This window comes from Macrosteles quadrilineatus, unplaced genomic scaffold, assembly GCF_028750875.1.
Source record: "Macrosteles quadrilineatus isolate MER2022 unplaced genomic scaffold, UCM_ALF_1.0 Scaffold_3__2_contigs__length_128488019, whole genome shotgun sequence".
NCBI lineage: Eukaryota > Metazoa > Arthropoda > Insecta > Hemiptera > Cicadellidae > Macrosteles > Macrosteles quadrilineatus.
Window position 1 is genome coordinate 125348891 of NW_026542596.1, and position 24833 is coordinate 125373723.

The following is a 24833-nucleotide window of genomic DNA, read 5'->3' on the forward strand; positions in this document are numbered from 1 at the left end:
TTCATACTAGCATGGAAATTCCATTTCCTCTCCTAGATTTCTAAACTGTAATAGTCGATGGATGTTACCGATCCTATAGGTAATGATATGTTTTGAGTTTGGCATGGTTAACATTAACAAACCAATGTATAAGAAAGAAAACTGTGTTTAAATTTAAAATACTAAAATCTGTCGTAGCTCAATAATCGTAATGCACACAAAGTTTTGTCTAGCAAAACAGTTTGCTTTCATCGTTAGATTTCAATTGTGAATATATACTGGGGAAAATACATTTTGATTTTATGTGGGTTGCTGTGAAACTCTTTAACTCCATACAATTTAATTTCTTCTTTATGGTTGAACCTGATACAACACTGATAGACTTCCAAGTAGACTGAAATTTGAGAAACACAGAGGTCCAAAATGACAGTTGAATATCAATTTTGACTCTCAATATGAATAAGATTAAAGTTTAAAATAATAGATGTTGACAATAAATTGCCAAGTTGTGACACACACACATTGCAGGGAAAATGGATCACTGTCCTGTGCAACTTTCCAAAACGTCTTAATCTCAAAACCGAAGATATCACTACATTGGCTATGATTGTATCAGAAACATGTAGCGAAACATGCAGCAAATTTCACACAGTGTATGCAAATATGGGTGGATTCTGAATCAAGATTGACTATTGATATTGCCTTTAATTCTTCAAAAGGCTCTATCACCATTCAGATACATAATGACCTTGTATTTGAATCACAGCAAATCTTAGCATTAACTTACCTCATATTACCACACAAATTTAAAAATCAAGAGATAGAGGATTTGACAACTGTAACCCACAGTATTTTACTTGACACCTGTATTATAGTGTTTCAAAGGTTTGATTAATCACTTTTACTTCTTGTTATTGAACTGAAATTGCACACATTCAAAATTAATTATTTAATTTTGTACCCCTCAAAATATAAAAAATTACATTTTTATTTGAGTGAGGAATTTTATTAAATTTATGGTTTATTTTAAAATCAATTTATTAATATAAAATCCCACTAAATCTAAGATATCAAAACATCAGTAGTAAAACATGAATTATGGTATTACATTTTATAAAATAAAAACTTCTAACAATCAATGAGTCACAACATTTCTAGAAAAGTTTCTAACATTACACAATTTGATATTATTTCAGAACATTTAAAATTGATACAAGCAATACTAAACATTCAAAATTAATTCAATTCAAATTTCAGAGTCATCTCAGTGAAAAGGATTCTTTCTTATGACCTACATCTACCATACCCTACACCAATTCAGAGAAGAAAAAAATATATTTAATTTTTAGATGGAAGAACATCTTCAGAATTATCACCATTTCCCAAACGAATGTCAATTCCAAGATTATCATCATTATTCTTCGGCTCCTTGTCTTCGAATTCAATTGCAACATCTGAGTTTCCATTTGTAAAGATTATTTGCGTTGTAGTCTTTGGAGTTGAGGAATCTGGTAAAGGCTCTTCAGAAAATCCTTCTTGTGAGAGGTCTGGGAATGGCATTGGCCGAGGGTTTTCAGGTGCAGGGTTGTTTTCAATCGGTTCTTCTCGGCAGTTTGTTCCACCGTAAGGGCATTCATACTGATGAGTGTGTGTTCCCATAGGAATAATCTGTGGACGTCCAATGTCTATGGTGTGGCTTGTTTGGTGGAAATGAGTATGAGTCGAACAAGGTGGGTATGGACAGAACCGTGGAGGAAAGGGCGGGCGAAAACCTGGAGGTTGGTGAAAACCATTCAAAGACCCGAAGTGAACTTCTTTGTTGTGCTGAACCGTAGCATCAAGATGCGAGCCAATTATGCTTTGCAGAGTGCCAGCTAGTTGTCCGATGGGATGAAGACCTTGTTGTTGGAACTGGGGACCCAAAGGTGGCCCAAAGTTTTGTCTGCCAAATGGAACCTGAGGATGATCTCCAAAATGGAATGGATGGATTTGTCTCACAGATCGCTGCCTTTTGTCTTGTTCATTGGAATTGAAATTTTCAAGAGAGTCGAGATTCTTCTGATACGCCGCTTCAACTTCAGTTTCAAGTGGGTTGTCGTTTTTTGAGAGACCTGAAATAGACATTTGTGTCTAAATTGCTTTATTATTAAAATGTAACAGATTATGCAAGAATTTAAGTAATTTTTTGTAGTAGTAAAAAAATAAAAATATGATAAACACTAAAATACTAATAAAGGATGCAGCAAAAAAACGATCTCAGGTCATCTGAGAGTAGTGGGAGTAGCTCATTGGAAAGCTGCTGTAGTTATAGAGCAGTTTTGTCAACTGAGCAAGCAACGTGCGTTTGTTATCGAGTCATTTAAAAAAAGTAATGACTCAGCTCATTGCAGCTGGCATTCCATGCATTCTTTCAATTAGATCGACATGCAGAGGTTCCGTTGCCATTATCTGAATGGATAATCAATAAAATTAGTTGGATTAGTACAAATTAATCTGTTGGGATGAAAATTAAGATCGAACTTCTAAATTTGTGTAATAGAGCGGCCAGACATGTTTAAAGCAAGACGCTTGTTTTCAGGCGGGCCTAAGAGGACTGTTTTCCACAGCAGTTCAAACTCTTTAAAATGTTAGTTGTCTGGCGTCAGATCTGACTTTGGACGGTCTGTCAGCTTCTTTTTGAATGCATAAGCTGTTGTTCTAAAGTTAGTAACCCACCGCATGATTGTGCTACACAACGGAATCTCTCCACATCACCCTAATTAAAAGAATGCACAGAACTGCCGCTGAGTTGCAATGACTGAATCATTACTATTTATTGCGACTCGATAACAGACTAACCCCACCACTTTCAGACAACCTGGTTCTGAACCGTGCGCTGTAGAAAATAGATAATTTTTTGCCGCTCCCTTTATGGGTGGAAACAAAGCTGTTTCTGCATTACGTTACATGTCCCACAATGATTGTCTATCAATTAAAGTCTCCATCAAGCTCTTGTTACAACCAAACCAGCTAGTTCAAATCTTAGCCCAACGTTGGGTTCCTTACTTTGTCCACTACTATTCTAATCATCCGGTACCTCTCTTTTGGAAAGATAAAAATATTGGCATAAATAGGTATTAATTACAATAAATAGGTTACAGTTCTGGCACTTAATTTTTTTCTATCGAGTACTGCTAATAGGTAACATCTCTATAAGGCTATCACGGAGAACCAGCTACAGTAGAACTCCGATTATCCGAATCAATAGGGACCAGACCCCATTTGGATAATCAAAAATTCGGATAATCGGAGTTTTACCGGAATTCCGGGAATTTTAAAGAAAAATCCTCATTTTCGGTACCAAGTGAACTTTTAATTAATAATAATTTAAATCAGAACATTTTTACAGTTTACAATGCTTATAGAACAAGTGTCCTATACATGTTATTAAGTCAATAGTGTTCCATCAAAGTCCAAAATTGGCTAAATGTGTTTAATAACAATTATTTGATATTTTGCAAAACTTATTACTGTAGCTTTACGTTTTTAAAATTGTTGAAATAAGCGATTCGGATAATTGGAGATTCGGTTAATTGGAGTTCGGATAATTGGAGTTCTACTGTATCATACATGGCTTTAATGTATGGTGTCATATGGTGGCTCTCATAATATGGAGCTATCATAAATGGTTTGATGAGTTGGTGGAGATGGTAGAGCCATGGACTTCGGGCCCAAAGCAGCATTGTTTGGATCCTAGTACCTGCCATTACTTTGTATCAGTACAGTCCATCATAGTATTCTACTGGCTTACCCTCTGCTTTTCTGGATACGTTCCATCTCCATGCAGGGAAGTGGACGGGAAGGTGTAGGTGAAAAGAGGCTGCCAACCTATTTTTTTTAGAAAGATCAAGGCAAGGCTATTAAGGAGAGGGTGTTAGTAAACTATGGAAGACAAACATGTTGATCAACAAGTAGTATCCTCAACTTCAATCATTTACTAGATAAAAACACCCACTGCCGGCTCCATTATGTCAAAAGCCCCCCGTGAATTTCCTAAATTGCTTTTCACATTTTCTATGTGCAAACACCTTCTGCATACACATCTGTCCACTGACCACAGTAATCATTGAGGATTGATGACCCCCTTCCTACAGAAACCTAATCACAGAACATTCACAGATTCATCCTTAGGGTAAGGACATGTGAAGGAAGTGTTGTGTAGTTTGCCGTAAACGCGAAGTAAAACAAACAAATTATCTGTTACAGGTGCGCGCATAGTGAGCAGGTTGAGGTGGAGGTGTAGGTCGCCGCTTACAAGGAGATCCAGCCGGATGCTTTTCGAGAACAAACTATTTTGATTTTACCTCGCCACTTAGCTCGCTGCTTATTTTAATTGGTCCGTTCAGCTGTTCTTCTGGACCGATTTATGAAAACGTTTTAGGAGTCATTCTCAAGTACTGATGACATTTTTCTGGAAACGATTTAAGTTCATGAAACAAGTGATAATATTCAAATCACCCAGTTTCTGCCGTACTTGATTATTGAGGTGAGCACTTAACTCTTGATTACTTAAGGTACTCGTAAACCACCACTTACTAGCTAACGACATATCATCACTATCATCCATTACTGACAGAAAGCATTATTTACAGAAAAACTAAACAATATCCAATTAGAACTTGCTATTGCGCCACACAGTTGGAGACAGACTGAAAGTGGACTGGAGTGGTGGGGGAAAAGGAGCGGTAAATCTCCTTAACATGCGATACCTAGCTCCACCCTATACACCTATACCTCCAGCTACACATCCAGCTACACCTCCACATACACCTCTTCAACATGTCCTTACCCTTACAAGAAACGTCAATTTTCCCTCATATAGGTTTTAGCTAATATGATGAGATTATTGTGGAATGAATAAGTTGACAGACCTTAATAGAATAATAGTGGACAAAAAGGACAAGACATTAGTAACAGATTTGAATGTGACTGAAGTTCAATGGAGACTTTATTTTATAGACATTTCTTGCTCTATGTTTGCTGTCCACCATATACTATGTCTTTTTTAAGGTTCCATTCAATCCATTCTATACTTGATGTCTGTTGTAAAAATTATTCTTTGTTTGGAAAACTGTTGGTTTTCTTTAAGAAAATGGTTTAAAACCTATAGCTAAACAATCTAAATATTCATGGCAGTCATAAAGTTAAATAAATAATGGTACAGTTATAGTTTGTCATTATAGCTATTTCGTTGTTATATCAAGTTGTAATGAATTGCCAGTGCTTAAATCATAAGCAATAATAGTTTAGTGATTGAGTGTAAATTAACTCAAACACCCATAATCATATAAAGGAATAACCTGCTGTATCCTATGTCCACTAATTGGTTAAGGATAATCAAAAGCCTTAGATAACACTACTTGTTTACACAATATTTCAAAGAAAGAAACCACTTCTAGAGGATATAACAATCAAAATGAAAATGACATGGATATGTCCTGAGTGACAAAACATTCTTCTTGATATGAATGCAAGAGTCTAGCTCCAAAAAATTGTATTTATAATGTTACTTTTTAAAATCTAAGCTTGATGAACTGGAATTATCAAACTCTTAGATACTCTAAAGAGCTTAATCAGTAATAATATATATTGTATCTAATTTAAAATAGCTAATAATACCTTTCAAACTAGGTTAACTTGTTAAAAACACAATTCAATATTTCAAACAAAAGAATAAACTTTAAAATCCACAGCTGTCATAAGTCTAGTCTAGGTGTTCATTTTGTGGGCTATTTTCTTACATGAAATTTAGGTCAATAACACTTATGTTGGTGAGGAGCAGGGTGAACAAAACATAAAATATTTATAAACAGTTGTTTATTAATTCATTAAGCATGTAAAAATGCATTACATAACATTGTCACATCATTACCTCATTACAAAAATTTTATTTTTTAAGTTCCCTCTGGTTAAAAAATTGCATTAAACATTTTTAAGTAAGCTGAAAATTTCAATTTAAGTTTTGCTTTAATCAATATTACTTTACTTTAATTACATTCACCTATTACAGAATAAAAAATTAATGCATTTAAACTAGATTACCGTATACAACTAAACTAAAACATAAGTTGACTGTTGACATATAAAAATGCAGTCTAAGAATTCTACCCAAATTTACAAGTTTTATGAGGCAATTATATATTCAGTTATATGTAGTTTTAAAACTATAAGTGATAAAACGTCCATGGGATTTTAAAAGAATAGGTTCAGTTTAAAAAAGAAATATAACTACAGTTCTTTATAAAAATAAAATTTGTAATAAAAAAATATTCTCACAAAACCCTATGTTTGAAAAGTAATTATTAAATATCATCATCGTATAACCTGATAGGTAAGAACTAATGTAAATAAAGAAATTGATAAAATTTTACAACTCTTAAGGGAAACATTGTAACAATAACTAAGAGAATATTTAACAAATATAATCCATACAAGAGATAGATTTAAAAAGTTCTTTGAAAGAATTTAAAAACAATATTGAAATGTTCTTGACGTTAAACATTTTAAATAATCATATATTTACATTCCTGCATCGCTACAGTAATATGTTTGAAAAAATCTTAAATAACACACAATTAACTATACAACTAATAGTTTTTCATGTTGAACAACTGTAATAATGTCACGTTCACTTAAGACAAGGGTTAAAATATTTACATGAGCTATATTTACAAAATACAGTACAACAAATATTTACAGCCGGGCACTAATAAATAAAAAAGCATTATATACATTTTGTTTAGTCTAAGTCAATATTAAAATCACAGTCCATAGTAGTTGTGTTAGTTTACAAAAAAGCTCATGATTTCTCAGCTCTTGCTTTGCGTTCTTTGTGCCTTTTAGCCAACTTTATTAGGTCAAAAAACGATGGTGTGTCATCGTAGTCATCCTCAAATGGGTCAACATAAAACTCTTCATCCCCATACTCGTCCTCTTCTTCCTCGTCGTAGTATTCATACTCATCCTCATCATCTTGAATCTGCAGTTCTCCCGTTTCAGAAAGTAAAGCCAAGATTGCACTTGCATCTGCTTGAGACATCTGTGTCGACCGAGCTGATCTTGATTTCTTCATAGGAACATTAGAGTGGCTTCCCATATTATTTGGAACCCTTTTGAGTAGTTCATTCATAATCTGCAGATTTTTCTTTGATCTTTTTAGTCTCTCCTTTTCTGAAACTTCATCCGTTAAAGGTTCAGACGAATCGTAATTAAAGTCTTCAATATCTTCATCTAGCCTCGATGCCCCGTCCCCCATGAGAAGTTCACCGGTTTCGGTAATTTTGTCAAACGTTTCCTCATCCACTAAGGCCTTCATGTCCCCAAATAGAGATCTGATCACTTGTTTGTCTTCTTCGCTAAAAGCGTTATTTCTGTAACCCTCCCTTATCACAGGCAAAAGTTCTAAAATTGTTGAAGCATAGTCGATTGGATTTACAGTATCTTCTAGATTTAGGCTGATGCTGAAGGAACAGTTTGATTTCTCATGTAACTTGTTTGGCTTATTATCGGTTTTTTTGTTTTCTACGGCAGTTCTTTTCCACCTGTGACCATGTGGTAATCCTAATAAACACAAGACACATTCTGTTGTTGGGTATTCCCTAACATTTTCATCTGTGTTTGTAACTGACCGTCTTCTTCGGTTTACACTGTCTTCTACCTCCAAAATTGATTCAGGAATTGTTGTCGCCTCAACAAATTCTGTTTGCAATCCCTCCTCATTTGAAGTTTCTATCTCTGTAGTGAACTTAAGCACTCCACTTTGGTAGGAGGAAAATGAAGGATTCTCACTTGGCAAGTATTCTTGTGTACTTTCTTCAACATTCTCATAACCTTCTCTCCTATAATCTTCAGTCAAATAGTTTTGATAACTAGTCGACAGTTCTCCTACATCCTGTGTTGTCTCTTCTTTACTCTGAGGAGCATCTGTGTTACTTGCTTCTGTTGATGCTGGAAAAGGGATGGTTTCTGTAAAATTATAATCTTCATTGAATTTAGATTGAGGGTATTCCGTTGTTTCTCTTTCCAATAAAGTATTTAAGTCAGGCATAGAGGTTTCTTCTGTTTGCTCTTCTGTCCAGTCTTCACTGAAAAGTAGACCTGGGGTATCAGTTTTCCCAAACAGTTCCTTTGGAATGGTTGGTATTGGTTCGTTTGATTTTTCTTCAGGTCTGGAAGTGCTAGTTAACGTTTTAGTCTCTGTGGCCAGTTTTTCTTCTACAGAAACTGTTGTCACTCTACTTGTTGATATTTCCGAAGTAGTTACTACTGATTCAGTTGTTTCCTGTAATACTATGTTTTCGTCACCCTCTCTTAACTGTGGCAGTTCACTAGGTGTTGTAACAGTAGAAATGTCTTCATGACCGGTACCTTTAGAAAAAACATTAGTTGTTGAAATTAATGGAGTGTTATTTTCTTTAGACTGCACAAATAATTCACCGTCATTGTTTGTCGTGAGGAATACTTGTTCACTTTCAGTCAATGCTGGCAATTGGCTGAAACTTCCTTGCGGAGTAGTCAGATCTCTCATGGTTTCGGTTTTACTCTCAACAATACCGTTAAAAACTTGTGTCGAAGCCTCAGTTAAAGATGAAAAGTCTTCTGATGGTGCATGGTTTGAAGTAGTTTGTTCTAAATTGTAGAAAGTGTGGTCAATGTCATCTTCTCTGGCTTGAAGTAGATACTTAGTCATCTCAGATTTCTCTGTTAGATCTTCCGTGGATTCCATCGTAGATGTAAACAAAACATTGTCTTCATCCAAGCTTGACTTGGACTCTTTGCCTTCAGTTGTATTGTCATCGGTTTCATAGGATTCTGTAAATATATCTTCTTTTCCTTCTTGATGGTTTTCAGTTTTAGTATTTGGTAATTCAGTTGTAGTAAATTCCAAGTCCTCTTGCCTGCCAAGAATGGTTTCAGCAGGTTCTGAAACAAGTTCTGTTGTTGGACCAACTTCATCCTTGTCAGGTAAATTTGTTGAATACAGAATTATATCCTCAGAAGCTTGTTTACTTGCTTCAGTACTAATTGGTTCGAAAGTAGGGTATGAGTCGGTAAACAATTCTTCTCTAGCCTCTTGATTCTCTTCCAATGTTATTGATCTATATGTTGTTGTATAAAATGTTTCTACTGGTTCAAATGCATTTTCTTCTGTAGTAGACTCGCCAAACAAATCACGAGTTTCTGCCAAATTATCAGTACTAAACATTGAATCTTGAGTAGTAATTTCTTCATCATTCTTACGATAATCTGTAGTGCTAACTCCATTGTCTGTATCTTCTCGTCCTAGATTATCTGAATTGTATGTTGTTGAATCTTGAACGGTTCTAAAAATGGTCTGTGTTGTGAATTCTTTCTCTTCTTGGTTGCTTTCAAATGTGACTTTTTCTCTTGGTTGAACTAAAGCTACTGGGGTTGTTTCAGATACATCATTATTTTCCATTCTTGTAATTTGCTCAGAATTGCTCATTGTTGTTGTAAAAAACTCTCTATTGGCATCCTGTTCAGTTGTGAGGAGGTAGTTTATTGCAGTTTTACTTTCTGGAAAATACTCCTCTGACACTGAAGTTTGTTGGTCTGTTGTTGGCACAGGAAGTTCACGAGGTTCTACTGTGGTCATTTCAGTAATCTCACTTTTCCATGCAGGGGTATTGTCAAATGTCAAAGAATCCAACTCTATACTGTCTCCTGACTTTGTAGTACCTTGTGTCTTGTTCTCTTCTATTTCATTGCCAAACCTATTTAGCTCTGTTGCTCTGCTTTCATGTTCCAAAAGGCTGCTTGAGGAGGTTGACTCTAGCATTATTTCATTTGTAGGCACCAAACTTTCAACAGGAATTTTCTCTTTTACACTTGGATCAACTTCATCCACAATCTTGAGAACTAGTTCACTACTAGCTGAAGTTGTAATATCAGAGAGAGTGGTGGACGTGGTTATCTTCTGACCATCTTCAATGCTTTTATCAACAATTTTAGGTGATTCAGTTGCTTCATGATGGTTCTGGTTGCCTTCTGGGGATGATTCATGATGATAGAATTTAGGAGTAGAATTCACTAAGCTTGGGTGTGTCTTCTGAGTTGGTATATTTTCAGTACTCGTACCTTCTCTAGCTTCAGGTTTAAATTCGACAGTTTTCAAAGGAGGTTGGGTAGGAACCTCAGTGGAAATTTCAGTCTTTGCCACATAGGATATCTGTGTGTTGGACTTGATAGAAGGTTCCGTCCCTATATTAGGAATCAAATTGTCAGGAATTTCCAAAATCTCATTTTCAAGTTTTGACACTTTTTCCTTCTGAGATCCAAAACCTTCTTTTTTATCAGGTTTATTTGAGAATTTCCCTGGTTGAGTTGGATGTGTATTCACAAGATCTTCAAGAGGGGTTGAATCGTGTGGACTAAGTTTACTAATGAGCTTCACGGTTGCATAAGTTGGCCAAAAAGTGCTTCGATGATGGCAATTCTTGTCTGGCCGTTTCCTATCACAGATGATGTGGTGATGATGTTGCTTTGGTGGATACTTATTCTTGGAGTGGCTTGTATGAGATGGTTTGGCGATAACCATTGGCTTGTAGTGAGGGTTGAAAGCTTGATTACAGTTGGCACCATAACAAGGCTGTCCAACTGAGGGCACAGGAACAATTTTTGCCAGTCTGGACGGAAAGAGATGAAGACAGTTCAAGATGTTTCCAGAACATGGACCAGCAGGAGATTGGTGAATGTATAATGGGTGAACAGGAACATGCTTCACAGGAACATCTCCGTGATAGTTTGGTCCAAAATGGTCCAAGCGTTCCTTGACAAAGGGGAGAGGAGCAAACGCATTGTAGAAATGTTGACGAACGATATCCATGTACTTCTTCTTCAACATAGCCAGGTGAAGCTGAGCATCTTCTCCTGCATCTCGGATGGCTTGGGCAGCTGCCAGTTGAGCATCGCTGTAGTCTTGATGGCCGAGGTGGTGGAGATTGAAGTCTTTTGCAACTACAACACCTATAAGAGAAAACTGGCTTGTAACACTTTCGGGGATTTTTATACAGTTTTTTTATTCATAACACCTCTCTGCCCAGTTGCTGAATGGCTTGAACACTTGATAAAAAAATACAAATCTAATTCAATTTGTATATAAAAAAATTCACTTGATGAAATAACGGTAACTGCTTTGTCCAACAGTGACTGTCCCAAATTATATACTGATTTTGTAGGAACACATAAAATTTGAAGTAAACAAACATTCATCAATGGTATACCAACAAATTTACCATTAATAACACTTCCATATTTGTTTTTCTAGGGTTTTCCATGCTTTGGTTAAACCAGTGGTCAAGAGAAAAGCTTTTCCAAAATATAAATCAATTGGGATGAAATTATTTATTTTAGTTGTAAGCTGAGCACCAGTATTTAAATAAACTTGTTTACATTGAATTCTACAGTACTTCGAATGGCATGCGTTGCAAGTAACTTATGACAATAAAAAAAATGTCAAGTGTAAATTACTTGATTTGACATAGTATTCTACTGGGCCAAAAAATAGCCCATAATCGAAAACCCAAATTCATTGTTTTCAATACATGGAAAGCTTAGTGACATTTGTGACATTAAAACTAGTCGGACATTCTGAGTTGTATCTTCTGAAATATTCTCTGAACTTTCCTCAAAAGATTTATTGTAAATATACATTTTAGAAAAATATACAGGGTGTTCAAAAAAAGGTGGGGACATAATTTACGTAGTGATTCCTTTGATCAAAATGAAGAATAACATTTTTCAAAAATCGCTTTGTTAACCTGATACCTGCCATTTTGTATTTTTTTACATAAACATTTCTATCTTTGAAATTTTTTAACCGATCTTTATGAAACTTGGTATGTATGTTACCAACCTGTGTAGCTTAGCCTTATTTTACCCCATTTTACAACAAAAAATCGTATTGTTTCAGCTATTTCTTATTCAATCTTTTTGAACTTGGTACCGTTTGATAGGGAATTTAAAATGCTAAATAAAAGCGTTCTTGACATGTGTTTCATAAAATCAGCCATTTTTTAGTAACAGTAATTGAAGTTTAAAAAATTAAAATGACCGCCATTTTGAAATTTTAAGTTCAATAAAGATGAATTTTTTTCCTTACATAGGTTTATCTTAACATCCCAAGTTTTATAAAGATCGGTTGACAAATTTCAAATATACAAATGTTTATGTAAAAATACAAAATTGCGGTTATCTGGTTAACAATGTGATTTTGGAAAATATGTTATTCTTGATTTTCTTTTTATTTTTACCCAAGGAATCACTACGTAAATTATGTCCCCGCCTTTTTTGAACACCCTGTATATCTAAATAATACTGCCTTTAGCTCTAATAAATGCAACAACTCCATCATGGTAAAATATGTAAATGCAGTACCCAGTACTTTTAAATATAGCAGTATCTCAAATATCATTAAATAATTATGTAACATGAGAAGTGATAATAAAACCTTATATGAAGGATACAGAGTTTGTAATTACATTGTTTTTTTGCTCTTAAAATATTGTCTGCATATTTAATAAATGAAGTTCTGAAGTATGGGAATGCATAACCATGTTTTTTTAAGTTTGTTTTATAAAAAAAAATTAAATTAATATTTTATAGAAGTTTTTCTAACAAAGGATGAGCATCCATGAAATCTGTTTGAAAAAATCATGTTTTACTTTAGGTTATTGATATCTCTAGATCCCTGGTAGATGACCAATGTTTTAGAACCATGGATTGTTAATGAACTAAAATTAAAATTTATTAGTTGTAATGACAATTTGTAAGCTCTACCGCAAGGAACTGATTGTTTTTTCATTACTCTGTTAAAAGCTGATCAAATATCAAATCAAAAATTGCGAGCTTTGGACTAGATTAAGTTGTTGTTAGAAATTAACAGCTTTTACATTGTGTTTTATGGTTTATGTAACCTTGTACTCAGTTGAGTTAGAGCTTTAAAAAGCTAAAAAGAATCAATTCATTTGTACTAAATTGTAGCAGCAACGCACTCCTGAATGATTATAAAACTAACCATAATTATTAGTTTAATAGTTTCTCGCAATTGCAAAGTGAAACTGTCTTAAAAGATTATACAGGATGTTCAAAAACGGTGGGATATATTTTACGTAGTGTTTCCCTGGGTCAAAATAAAAGAGAAAATCAAGAATAACATTTACAAAAATTATAAGATATATATTGTTTGACATGACTAATACAAATCTGTATTTGTTACTTTGGTTGAATAAATGAGTCATTGAGTTATAACATTCATGCTTTCATGATGATGTTAACAGTCCCGCGATGGTCACCCTACCCATCAATGTTCAAATTCCTACTTTGAACTTTATTAATACATATATAGAACAAATCTGAAGATCAAGCTAGTAACTTCTGGTACCTATAGAATGAAGCGATATCCAATAATATTCTGAGTCTTGTACAATGTTAATAAACTAAAACTGTACCAAGAGTTTTATTTAATACTCCATCAATGATCTTGGGGCTCAACAAGGATGTACGAAAGTATTGTTGATAAATCTCTGTTCAAAAAAATACAAAGATAAATATATTTGGTCATTTTGTTCCTACTAAGAATTGGTTATTTAGTACGCTAAGAGACAATCATGAGTTATTAAGTTCCGGGGTGCAATAAAAAAGGTAGTTGAATAAATTCCAAAAAATGAATTGATCTTATACTCCTCCTGATAATCATTAAAAGTTCTATATTTAAATAAACTGTGTAGTCAACTATTTCAACTTCAGCAAACATATTTTTAATCTGATTCACTCACCAGATAATTAAGTGAAAAACTCTTGTTAGACGCAACTGATTCTTAGAAACGAGGTGAACTAGAAACTTTGTCCAGAAGGTAGTTGATGTTGTATAAAAATATTCCCTAATCAAAACAGCAACAGGAACACTCATTTTTATAAATCATTCATTATAAATGTAGAAAAAACTTGAGTAAATATTCAAAGGTTTTGTATAACAACAGTGAATTTCATTTATACTCAAGGCTTTTATTTCCAATTACTAAACCTGAATTTATGAAAATATAAACAAATACCCCCGCCGCAGCGAACCAGCCGACCAAGCAAATTTCCATTTGTCTGAATCTGAATTGATTTTCAATTAAATCTATTTAAATAACATGAAGATTAACGAGTACCTAGGTTTACTGCTACAAGGAAACTAATAGTGTTTTTTAGTTAAGTATTAATTGCTTAGTATTAAATAAATAAATTTGCCAAGCCTGATCAAAATATGCCCATAAACAAGCAAACTACAACATTTTACAATATTCTCCATAAGAATAACATGGAAATTTTTAATAATTTTTTTTTCAATTTTATCCCTTACCAATAACCGTACAAAAACACTTTGATATACTAAATTATTTTATTTATAAGGTCTTTAAAGAGGTCTAGAGAGAAATTGAGAAATTTTGTGTTTTGAGGGTCAAAAATAAAGAAAAACAATTTTTACCCCATAAAACCCCTTGTAAAACCCCGTTCCCATGGTCCAATCATGCTGGTTCGTGAACTAATTTAATTTTATTCCTCCTTACACCTTTTAACCAAATTTCATCAAAATCAGACAAAAATTATTCAAGTTATCGTGTTCACGGACACACACATACAATTTTGAACAAATGGTTTTTGGCCTCTGGAGACATCAAAATTAAAAAGTAAATCGATCCCGCTCCTATGTCTTACCGCCCCTATGGTAATAGCTACTTCCCTATAGGGAAATTCGCAAAAACAATGCATAGTTTTTCCCAGATATTGTGGGGATATTAGTATAAATTATAAAGTGTGGCTGAAAAGTCTTAGAATGGTTTAGTATACTTAAATATTATAGAAGATATTTTTCTATTATTTTTCTACTATTATGGTTATAGTAATGAGACTTGGTATGTCAATAATAACAAAAAATGTCTATTCTTTTAAGCTAACATCCCTTTTTTCTCTTAAGGGGCGCACGAGAAGACAGTCAAAATTCTTAAATAGTTTGGTATCAAATTAAACGACTTAGTTAGTTAGTAAAACACATTGCTGCAAACCGAAACTTGAACGGACAACCGAGTAATGTGTTCTACTATAACTACGACTTTCAATTTGATACCAAACTCGACCTGCTGCTATTTAAGAATTTTGTCTGACTCCTCGTGGGTCGCCCCCCCCCTGCCAAAAAAAGTAATAATAGCTTAAGAGAGTACACATTTATGGCTATTATTGATGTCTCACAACTTCATCCAAAAAGGTAAAAACTATATTACACCGTTCTTTTCAATCACACTGTATATTTTAACATATCCATTAAAAAGTAAAATTTTTTCATGATTTTTGAAAATTAATTTTGACATTCAACCTGAATAATAAAATGCATGGAAAATTTCAATGCTAAGTTTGCCACCTTCCTTTATTACTTAACTTTATTTTACTAGTTTAAACAACAAAATTTCCAACTTATTCAAGTTAACAATTGACGGTTGTTAACACATACACTTGCTCCCATTATACTGCGTAAGCGGAGTGGGCAACTATGGGTTTGAAAAGTTTAAAAATCGTTTGAACTATAACTGCATTGGGGGTTGTGCCATTTTTTACTCACCGTGAGTAGGTATGTAATAATATTGCAAATTCAATTAATCTTTGAACAGCTGTCATTTTTAGTTTGACTCGGTTGCCCGTTTGAGTTTGGGGTTTGGGTTTGCAGCAATGTGTTCTAATAAATAACTAAGACGTTTAATTTTAAACCAAACTATGCTGCTATTTAAAGCTATTTAAGAATTTTTTCTGACTCCTCGTGGGCATCCCCCTGGAGGAGATCATTGAATAGAATATGTGATAAAATACCGTAGATGTTTACGTCAAGTAACTTAGTGTAATGTTTAGTAGCTCTATTTTAAATATTTCCAAAAATATTCAAACAATCAAACTTTTTGGACATCCTGTTTATACATATCTTGGAAACTGATGTTTTCACACAGACTCAAAAATTGCTATATACAAAAGAACTTTCTCAATGTACTATAAATAAGGGGAGAAAGTAAAAATGTATAAGAAAATATATTACAGTTACCTACTAAAATAAACATAATCATGTTGCTGTAAATGTTGTAATGTTTGACAGAAAATCTCACAAAATTATCTTTGTAAACAATTGTTATCTTTCCATATTATAGACACAACCTATGAGGTATTAATTTAATTGCTTGAGGTACAAAAATATTACTTTTTCTTATTCAATATGAACGACGGTGGCGTCGTCCTGTAATCCAGCTACTAGGAGGTCACGAATTGTGGATATTTATAGGCATATGTACATATTACAGCTTATTACAAATATTTCACATTTTTAGTTGTATAAAATAAAATGTTGTCAACCCGGCAGACGGTCTTATGACCATTGCTGTAATGTGCTGTTTTTAGTAATTTTGTTGTTGTTATGCAGAAGATTATGTTTAGTTATAAGTTCATATGTATTTATGCAGTTTATTTTTTTGTTAATAAAGCACTTTTTCATTCATTCATTCATATTTATAGGCATACACTGTGGATGCGATGCTCCGTGGTGTGGATTAACGTCCGCACGAGTGAGTACTTGACTATCTGCAGTACTATCAATTCATTAAATACCAAGGAAAAAATGCGGTTCGGATTCCACTCTAAACTGTAAGTCCCTTAGTTGCCATTAGCTGTATGGGCTATTAATTAACAACTGTGTCTAAGGAACATGTCGGCCTTAGTCACCAACAAGACTACAAGATCGCGCCACTCATACATTACTCATCCTACACTCATATTTGGGTTAAAATACGCACATAGTGGCGTCCCCATCTTAAATAATTGATAATTGATAATAACGATTGCATAACTTTCTTTCTTATAGATAAAAATCAAATTCATAAAAAACTAACTGGAGTATACAAAACAAAACATATATTTTCCATGGCTAATATTTGCTACTGTATACTCTTTATTATATGGGGAACCATAAAAGAGGGGGGGGGGTCAACGTGAATCATTTGAGCCTTGGCCAAATTAAACAAAGGCCCTCAAGTAATAATTAATAAAAAATAAGAACAGTTAATCAAACAAATAAAATTTAAAATTCAATTATATGTTATACCAAATATAAGAAAATGTAGTAATAAAAGGCTCGTACCTTAAATTTTCTACTCGTGTCGTTAACACTATTTACGTGAGTTGCTACACTAGTGTTTTAATTACTAAAAATCACTATTCATAACTTCTAAGAGAGGTTGTGTTTTCGTTTATAACCCCTCATCGCCACTGACAGTGATGCAACGAAACCTTGTACCAAACACTAAATTGCACCACTCAACAATTAAATTTTTGGAATCATTACAATTTTACTTCTCCTTGTCAATCCTTAAACCTCATTGGTCTGTTACCCGTGTTGTTATGAATAAAACTATGCTGTTATGAAAGTAAACAATGTTGTCATGAGATGGTTTTCAATTCTAAGACCTGTACTGATAAAACGGCTACTTAAAAAACGGTTGTAGGTAAAACTAATTATAAAATGAAAATAGGTTAAATGTTAAACTTTGACAAGCTAAGAATTGTTCTCAATTTATTCTTTGATCTTGTTTTATATTGTGTTTTTTAGCAAGAACATAATGGCATGAAAAATTCTCAACCATCACAGTAATTTCAATCTAATTTTTATAATCTTAGATACTGTATTAGTTCAGTTAAGTCAATAATACAACTAATAGAATTTGACAAATGCATGTAATTTTCTTCATTATTTATTTGTATATTGTAACTAATCATAAAGGCACATAATCCCTCTGAAATGCTTAGAAGACTTCTGTCATTTTGATAAAATAGCAAAGTTAAGTGTTTTTAACAATTTACTTACAAAACAAAATCATTGCCAGATAATGTCATTGCACTCAAGAACTTTCCTGTCATTAGTAGGGTCTGTACATAAATAATCATTTTGCCTTATCATAACTAAACAGCATTCGGTTTTTTTAGGTAGGTAGATTTTTAGGTAGGTGTAAAACAGCATATCGTTACAATAATGGTATTATTCATACGGAATGTCCCTAAAATATATTTTTAACAAAATATAGAACATTTAGGTCAGTTAAAAATTCTGAAATACTGTAGACCAAATTTTAAATTTTGACTTGAACTAATTGGTAATAATATTTGGTACAGTTTTACCCTTTAGACAACATGATAATTGATTACACATATTTCGACTTTAACAAAAAATATCACAATTTGGCAAACATTGAATTATTTGGTTCTAAATAAAACGCCAAACGCTGGAATCTGAATCTTTGAAGTTTACTGAACTGTTTCTAAAAACAAATACCAGTATAAACGTTCTTTTTGTAACTGGGTGAAATTTTTTATTGTTGCCGACTTACACATCAACACACATGACTTTATATGACTCATTATCATGCACTGGAATTTGCTAAATAAGAATGAAAAACGTAAACTACTTAAGGAGGGATTTCACTAAAAAACTGAATTTTTACTTGAAAATGTTATTTTGATATATTTTTATTCTCCCTTAAACTCCATATCTAAAAAAACATTAACTATAAGACCGTACTATTTTTATTCACATGGACAAATTTTTTAAGTTAATAATGTATGTCAATTTTTCAACCGTTGATTGTTTTGTTTTGAGTATTTTAGTAATACAATTTGACTAAAACCTTTGACTATTACTAAAACCTACAGTACCTAGTTATTTTATAAATAGGTAGTCATTTTAATAGTCATTCACCTATAACCAAGTTAGTTTATTTGGAAAAACTGCATTTATTAGTATATGGTCTGTTCGGAATAGCGAGGGCCACAGCTGCTTTCAAACAAAGGCCACAGCTTTGGATTCCCGAAAGTTGTATTTTTTACCCTAGATATAACCCAGCTCCACTTCTAGAAGATATAGAGAGGTGATTTTTTGTTTTTATTTTGTTCAGCTTGTTCAATTCTATGATCTGTAGGATGGATTTGAAAGAAAAATCAATAGAACATATTTAATAATATTGTTTTGTTAATTTTCTACAAAAAACCTAGTTACATTTAGTTTTTTTATAGTTTTTATAGTTTACATTAAACATTTTATAGTGCCATTAATTTTATTCAAACAAAACTCATCCTACAGACCATAGAGCATACCTCAAGAAACACTTAAAAACAAACAGTTTTAATTAATCTTTCATGGGTTTTAATCCGTACATGATCTAGTAAACCCTTGTAAAACTTGAAAAATCACCCCTCCTCCCCGACAGGGGGTGAAAAAATCCAACACATTTTTTTGTTACTATGGTTACAACTAATTTTCAGAAAAAGTTTAAATATTTTTGGCTAGTAAGATTTCTAATTTTTTCATGAACTCCCCCCTCAAACAATAGGGTAAGATTGATTTGTCCAAAATAAGTGTAAAAACCGATTAGGTGACGGAAACAATGGTAATAAATATATAAAAATATGTGAAACATTATTCCTTTCACTTGTTGATCTATCATGATTGTAAGTGTAACTGCAGTTTTTTATCTAACGTATTAATTAATATGAACAGAAATACCTAAAAATTGTTTATTTGGGTTATTTTATTATCAAATCCTATCAACTGTCGGTAACAGCTTTTAAAATGATAAGAATAAATCAATCAAATGTTGTGGTTTTCTTACAAGACCGAACATGAAAATAACAAACAAAACTGAACTCTTACATGCGTAGATATTAATTAACAAGGATATATTAAAAGGGAGATATTGAAAACCAAATGATTTCACATGGTTTATAAAAGTCTGTTTTTAGTTGTTTTTAGTTGTGTAAATTGTTTTTAGTTATGTAAATACAAAATACTTTCTGGTAACTGTCTGGTAATATTTATACCGTTTCATGTTGTGTAAATACAATATTTTTTAACTCAGTCAAGTTTTCTAAATATTTAACTTAAACAGAATCCTGGAATCGTTGACAATATTTAGGCCCTATACTAATAGTTACTTTAAGACAGTTTTAAAATTATAAAATATTAAAAGTAAGTTTTTGAAGTCCTTGGTTAAATTAATTAGGTACCATTATCGTTTATTTATTAAATGAATAAAGTTCTAAACCCGTATTGTCAGGGCCGGATTTAGCATTTTTGCGCCCCTAGGCCCAAATAATTTTCCGCCCCCTAGTCTGGTCACAGTTACTTTCCTTCAAACCTTTATTAAAAACTATATCATGCCCATTGACTTAAGTTATTTGCTTAAATACCACTCCTCGTTGGAATCATTGCAAGTTTTTTTTTTGAATTGACTTGTTTATAGCCTTAACAAAATGCCGTCTTAAACACTTTTAGCAATTTTATGCTTTTAATAAATGCTCACGTTTGTGGCCGTGGGACTAAAACAAAACAACTCAACCCACCGAGCATTCCTGAAAAAAAAAACATGGCCATTGATTCCAATTCCAGGCCAAAAAACATGAACTCCATACAGTACGTGATACCATAGATTAAACATACTCCTTTAGTAGATTTGTCATCATTTTGGATTAGCTGAAAACAATTCTTGTTATTTAATAGTACCTAGTATGTTTGATCTATGTTTAAACCTAGTTTATCCAAAATAAAACGATCTAATCATCAACAATAGGTCGTCTCCTGGTTATATTACAAGAAATTGAAACACACATCATAGAACTAACCCTAAAATAATGGAACCAAATTACGTCAAAACTAACGTCCAGTGTCACCAACATAAACTAGATATGAAAAAAATTTTGAATTAACAATGTCATAAGAAGTCGACTTGAGTTATATTTAATCCATGGTCGTACTGCATCTAGGTTATATTTCCAAAGCAAAACAGAGCAATATTCCGGCCAATCGTCGATCCTTAGGCCCCTATTACACGAGGTAGCCTGGCGACGTCACCAGCGGCAGTAGCTGGCGACGCACTGGCCACCAAACCTATAACCAGTTGAGTAGCCAGTTGAGTAGCCAGAATTTTACCGCCGTGGCGCCGTTGTTGTGAGTGCTTGTCTTGCACTTGTACTTGTTATGAGCGGTGTTTACAGTGAATAATGAGTGATTATAAGTATCTTCTCCTTCTGTTACTTCTGAAGAAAAGGAGGCAAAGGAAGAGAAAAATGTACGTTCATCCAATGCTTAGTGCAAGAGAATCAAAAGGGTTATATTACACCCTTTTTGATGAGCTCTGTGCGGACAATACAAAATTTTTCAATTATTTTCGTATGTCACAATCCAGTTTCTTCGAGTTGTTAGGTCTCATAAAGGATGATATAACTTGATGATATCAGTGCAAGTACCCCGTGAACTGACTGAGTGGCGACGTGATCCTGGCGACCTAGTGTAATAAGCTCCATATGCTACAACGCAGCGTCGCCAATATGGGTAGCCAGTGGCTACCACAGTGGCGACGGGGCTCGGTAGCCAGTCGGTCGCCAAAGTGTGGCTGCGTCGCTGGCTACCCTCGTGTAATAACATCCATAAGAATCAATGCCCCATGACAAGCTGAGTAGCCAGTTTGGTCGCTGGCGACGTCGCCAGGCTACCTCGTGTAATAGGGGCCTTAGGTCTGAGGAGAAAATGACAGCATTATTGGTGCTTTGGAGGGTATTGAATTTTTCTAAAATCTAATGCAAACTGAGATTAATATTTTTTGGTTAATTTTAAAGGTAAATTCATCGTTGTTTTAATATTCAACACAACTTATTAACTTGATCCTGCAGATTGTTGTAAACTAATCAAAAGATTAGTTAATAACTTTTGTTTTGTGAGGTGAGGGTAGTAACAATGTCTAGCACGCATGCGCCCCTAATCACTCTGATCAGTAGTGCCGAGCCCAAACCAGCATAGTGGCAGTGGCAGTGCAGTGACATTGGCAATACGATGCGTACCCCTTGGGCGCTCGTCAACGTCAACATCCCTACAGCTACTCCCGTATAACCAATGTTCGTTATCAATTTTGTAACGAAATTGATGCGTAATTCTGAAAAATAGTTTAGATTTCCTAACAATTATTTCTTCTTATGAACTTCAGAATCACAACGCTTTGGAGTTTTTTTTATCAACTGTGACTATTTATTTTTTTATTTTTAGATAGCCTAGGTATAAAAAAAATTACTCTCGGCCGTGCGCCCTCTGGGACCTTGCGCCCATAGGCCCGGGCCTACCGGGCCTATTGGGAAATCCGGCCCTGCGTATTGTGGGAGAGCTAGTTAAATATTTTTTCATCTTAAGACAATGAAAATAATATTTTAAATAGATTTTCTACCCTACCTCATGATTGGTCTTTAAAACTAACAGATTAAAAATAGTTAGTTGCAAAGTAATGGATAACATGTTAAACTTATTTATTCTTCGTGTATTCAGTGATAATCCATTGCATTTGTAACTTGTGCTTCAACTTTAATTAAGTCAAAATAAACATTTTGTTAATAAGCGATTTCCAAAATGTTCACTCTAAAAAATCTCATACAAAACGTAATTTATGCAACCTTAATCACAACAGAATTCCCCATACCTGAAAGCAGTTATAACAATTTAGAATAATAAAATGTAACCAACCTTTGTGCCAGTTAGGGCGAGCGTAGCATGTGCTGGGGATGAGCAGGGCGCACAGCAGTAGCAGGAGAGACATGGCTACCCTGGACTTGCGATGGGCACTGGTGACACTGAGGGACTGACCAGTGGACCACTGGACTGCTGACTGCTGACCAAGGGGTTGTACATGGGTAGGGGAGGGGGTGGACTTTGACCCTAGACGCCAGACATGTCTGTGGACAAGCCGGAATGAACTTCCTTGTAGGAAATTCAAGAATAGTGCAAATTACCTGTATCAAGTAGAATAGTTTACTATTTTGTAGCTTTTAAGTAACACGATTTTAGCTATCATTAAAATTACACATCCTGGTTTTGATTGCTAAATGTTGATTAATTTTTATAGAAGAATAATATTATTTTATCAGAAACTTGTATAAGATACACAATTTACCCGTATCTCTACGAATACACTCAACGGTGATGGTATTGACACTAAAACTGTCATTGAAAAGTAGTTTCTCCCCGAATACAGTCAAAAATCGTACGTACATAAATAAGTAAGTACAGTATATCTAATATTTTTGACACGAAAATTATTCTTTGACATTTCGTAGATACAAAATAAGTATGCTGCCACTTTTTCTAGTGGTATATACTCGTGCTGAGTTATTTCTTTTACATGAATAATATATCGTAGACGTGAATAATTCTGATGACATCATTCGATTCTACGTCTCAAGTTAATCCAAAATCATAAGAAATCCAAAATTGGAACACGAAAATGATCAACATAACTTTTATCGTACCTTAGGTAATCATAAAGGTTAGTAAAGTTAATCATAAATTGATAAGCATTTTACTAGATATCTAGGTAGAAACGTGAATAGAGAAATAAATAGCAGGCTTGCATTTTATCTACGAATAGATAAACTGATGTTCAATAAGTAAACTTTCATTTGGGTTCATACCACATTCTACATGATCAAGAAATACTTCGTAATAAATACATAGGTAGGCTATCCTATCTTAACGTATTGTGTTCATTTAAAAATAACTTGGGTAAAAAATTAACTGTAACAAAATTTAACTAATACTATTTTGTCAACCATTCCCACTAAATGAGAGGTAACCTAGATGTGCAATGGATTGTCTTGAAACTAATAATAAATTCATTCTGTATAAAAGAACAACTAGGTATAATCGGTTTGTTTGCAGACAGCACTATAATGCTAGAAGACAATAAAAATCGTGTTTTACAGTATCATTACTTTATTTCAGACCCCAACACACACTATCTACATGTAATAAAATATGTGAGAATCCTTATACTATCACCGCATACTTAATACTTGTTAATTTATTCAAGTAATATTTATTCATCTTTTATATCTAATCCAACCGGGAAGGCGAGTGTGAACTCCCGGAATGAAACCAGTTCTTTCATTCGTGGATCGTAATCTAAATGCCAACAGTTCAATCTTAAAGGCTAGTACTCACTAGGACACCCTGTCGCCTATCAACCAGCGACCTGGTTGACGAGCGACTAAGTTGATGATTGAACGTTTTATTGCTGGGTGGTACAGACTAGGATACCTAGCACTTTCAACCAAGCTGGAAATCCATCAAAATTTGGTGGGGATAGACAATTTGTTTTGTTCTGGTTCACGCTTAAGCCTATCAAAGTGTGAACCTAAATGACAACACCATGCCCCCGACCAAGAGGAAATAGCTGCCGAAGTTTTGATTATATTTAAAACTGCGGGAAGTAGAGAAGAAGAAAGAAACTGTTTAGAAGCTTTTGGGTTAAAGGGTGGCTTTAACGGAGAAATAGTTACAGCCAGCCACATCGGCACTCCTACGAGCTTTTCGACTTTAAAATCCTCAGGATTTTAAGAACTATTTATATATGTCAGATGACAGTTTACGTCATACTAAGCAACCAGTGACACCCGTGAAACCTCACATAGAAAAAAGGACGTCAGATTGAGATTTTAGCAGGTTTTTGTTTCGTCAGTTCATTTTCGTTGTACTGCGCATGCGCTAGCCGTCTTTAGTTGATCAACTTGGTCGCTGAAGCGTACACACTCTAGTTTTTTGAGAAATCTGATTGCCCGGCGATAAAATGGTTGATCGGAAACCCCCAGGTTCTCGATACATGTCCGAAAACCAAAAAGTTGCCTGGCAACCTACAAATCACCGTCAACCAAATTGACAGACACGTACACACACGGCGATATTTGTGCAATTT

General features: G+C 33.9%; 1 protein-coding gene across 1 annotated transcript; it reads right to left on the minus strand.

The window, feature by feature from the left end:
* Positions 1–6430: 6430 nt before the first annotated feature.
* LOC128990571 (uncharacterized) lies at positions 6431–22704 on the minus strand. The gene is made up of 2 exons (XM_054413003.1): positions 22610–22704; positions 6431–11004 (listed from the first exon to the last, which is right to left on the minus strand). Exons 1-2 carry the CDS (start codon positions 22680–22682, stop codon positions 6818–6820), a joined length of 4260 nt encoding a protein of 1419 aa, XP_054268978.1. The 5' UTR covers positions 22683–22704; the 3' UTR covers positions 6431–6817.
* Positions 22705–24833: the final 2129 nt, after the last annotated feature.

Bases quoted from the DNA above. Each gene is read 5' to 3' on its own strand.
- LOC128990571 (XM_054413003.1), bottom strand. From the start codon at position 22,682: ATGTCTCTCCTGCTACTGCTGTGCGCCCTGCTCATCCCCAGCACATGC. The intron at 11,005-22,609 runs GTTGGTTACATT...TTTCTCTTATAG, and splicing joins TCGCCCTAACTGGCACAAAG to GTGTTGTAGTTGCAAAAGAC.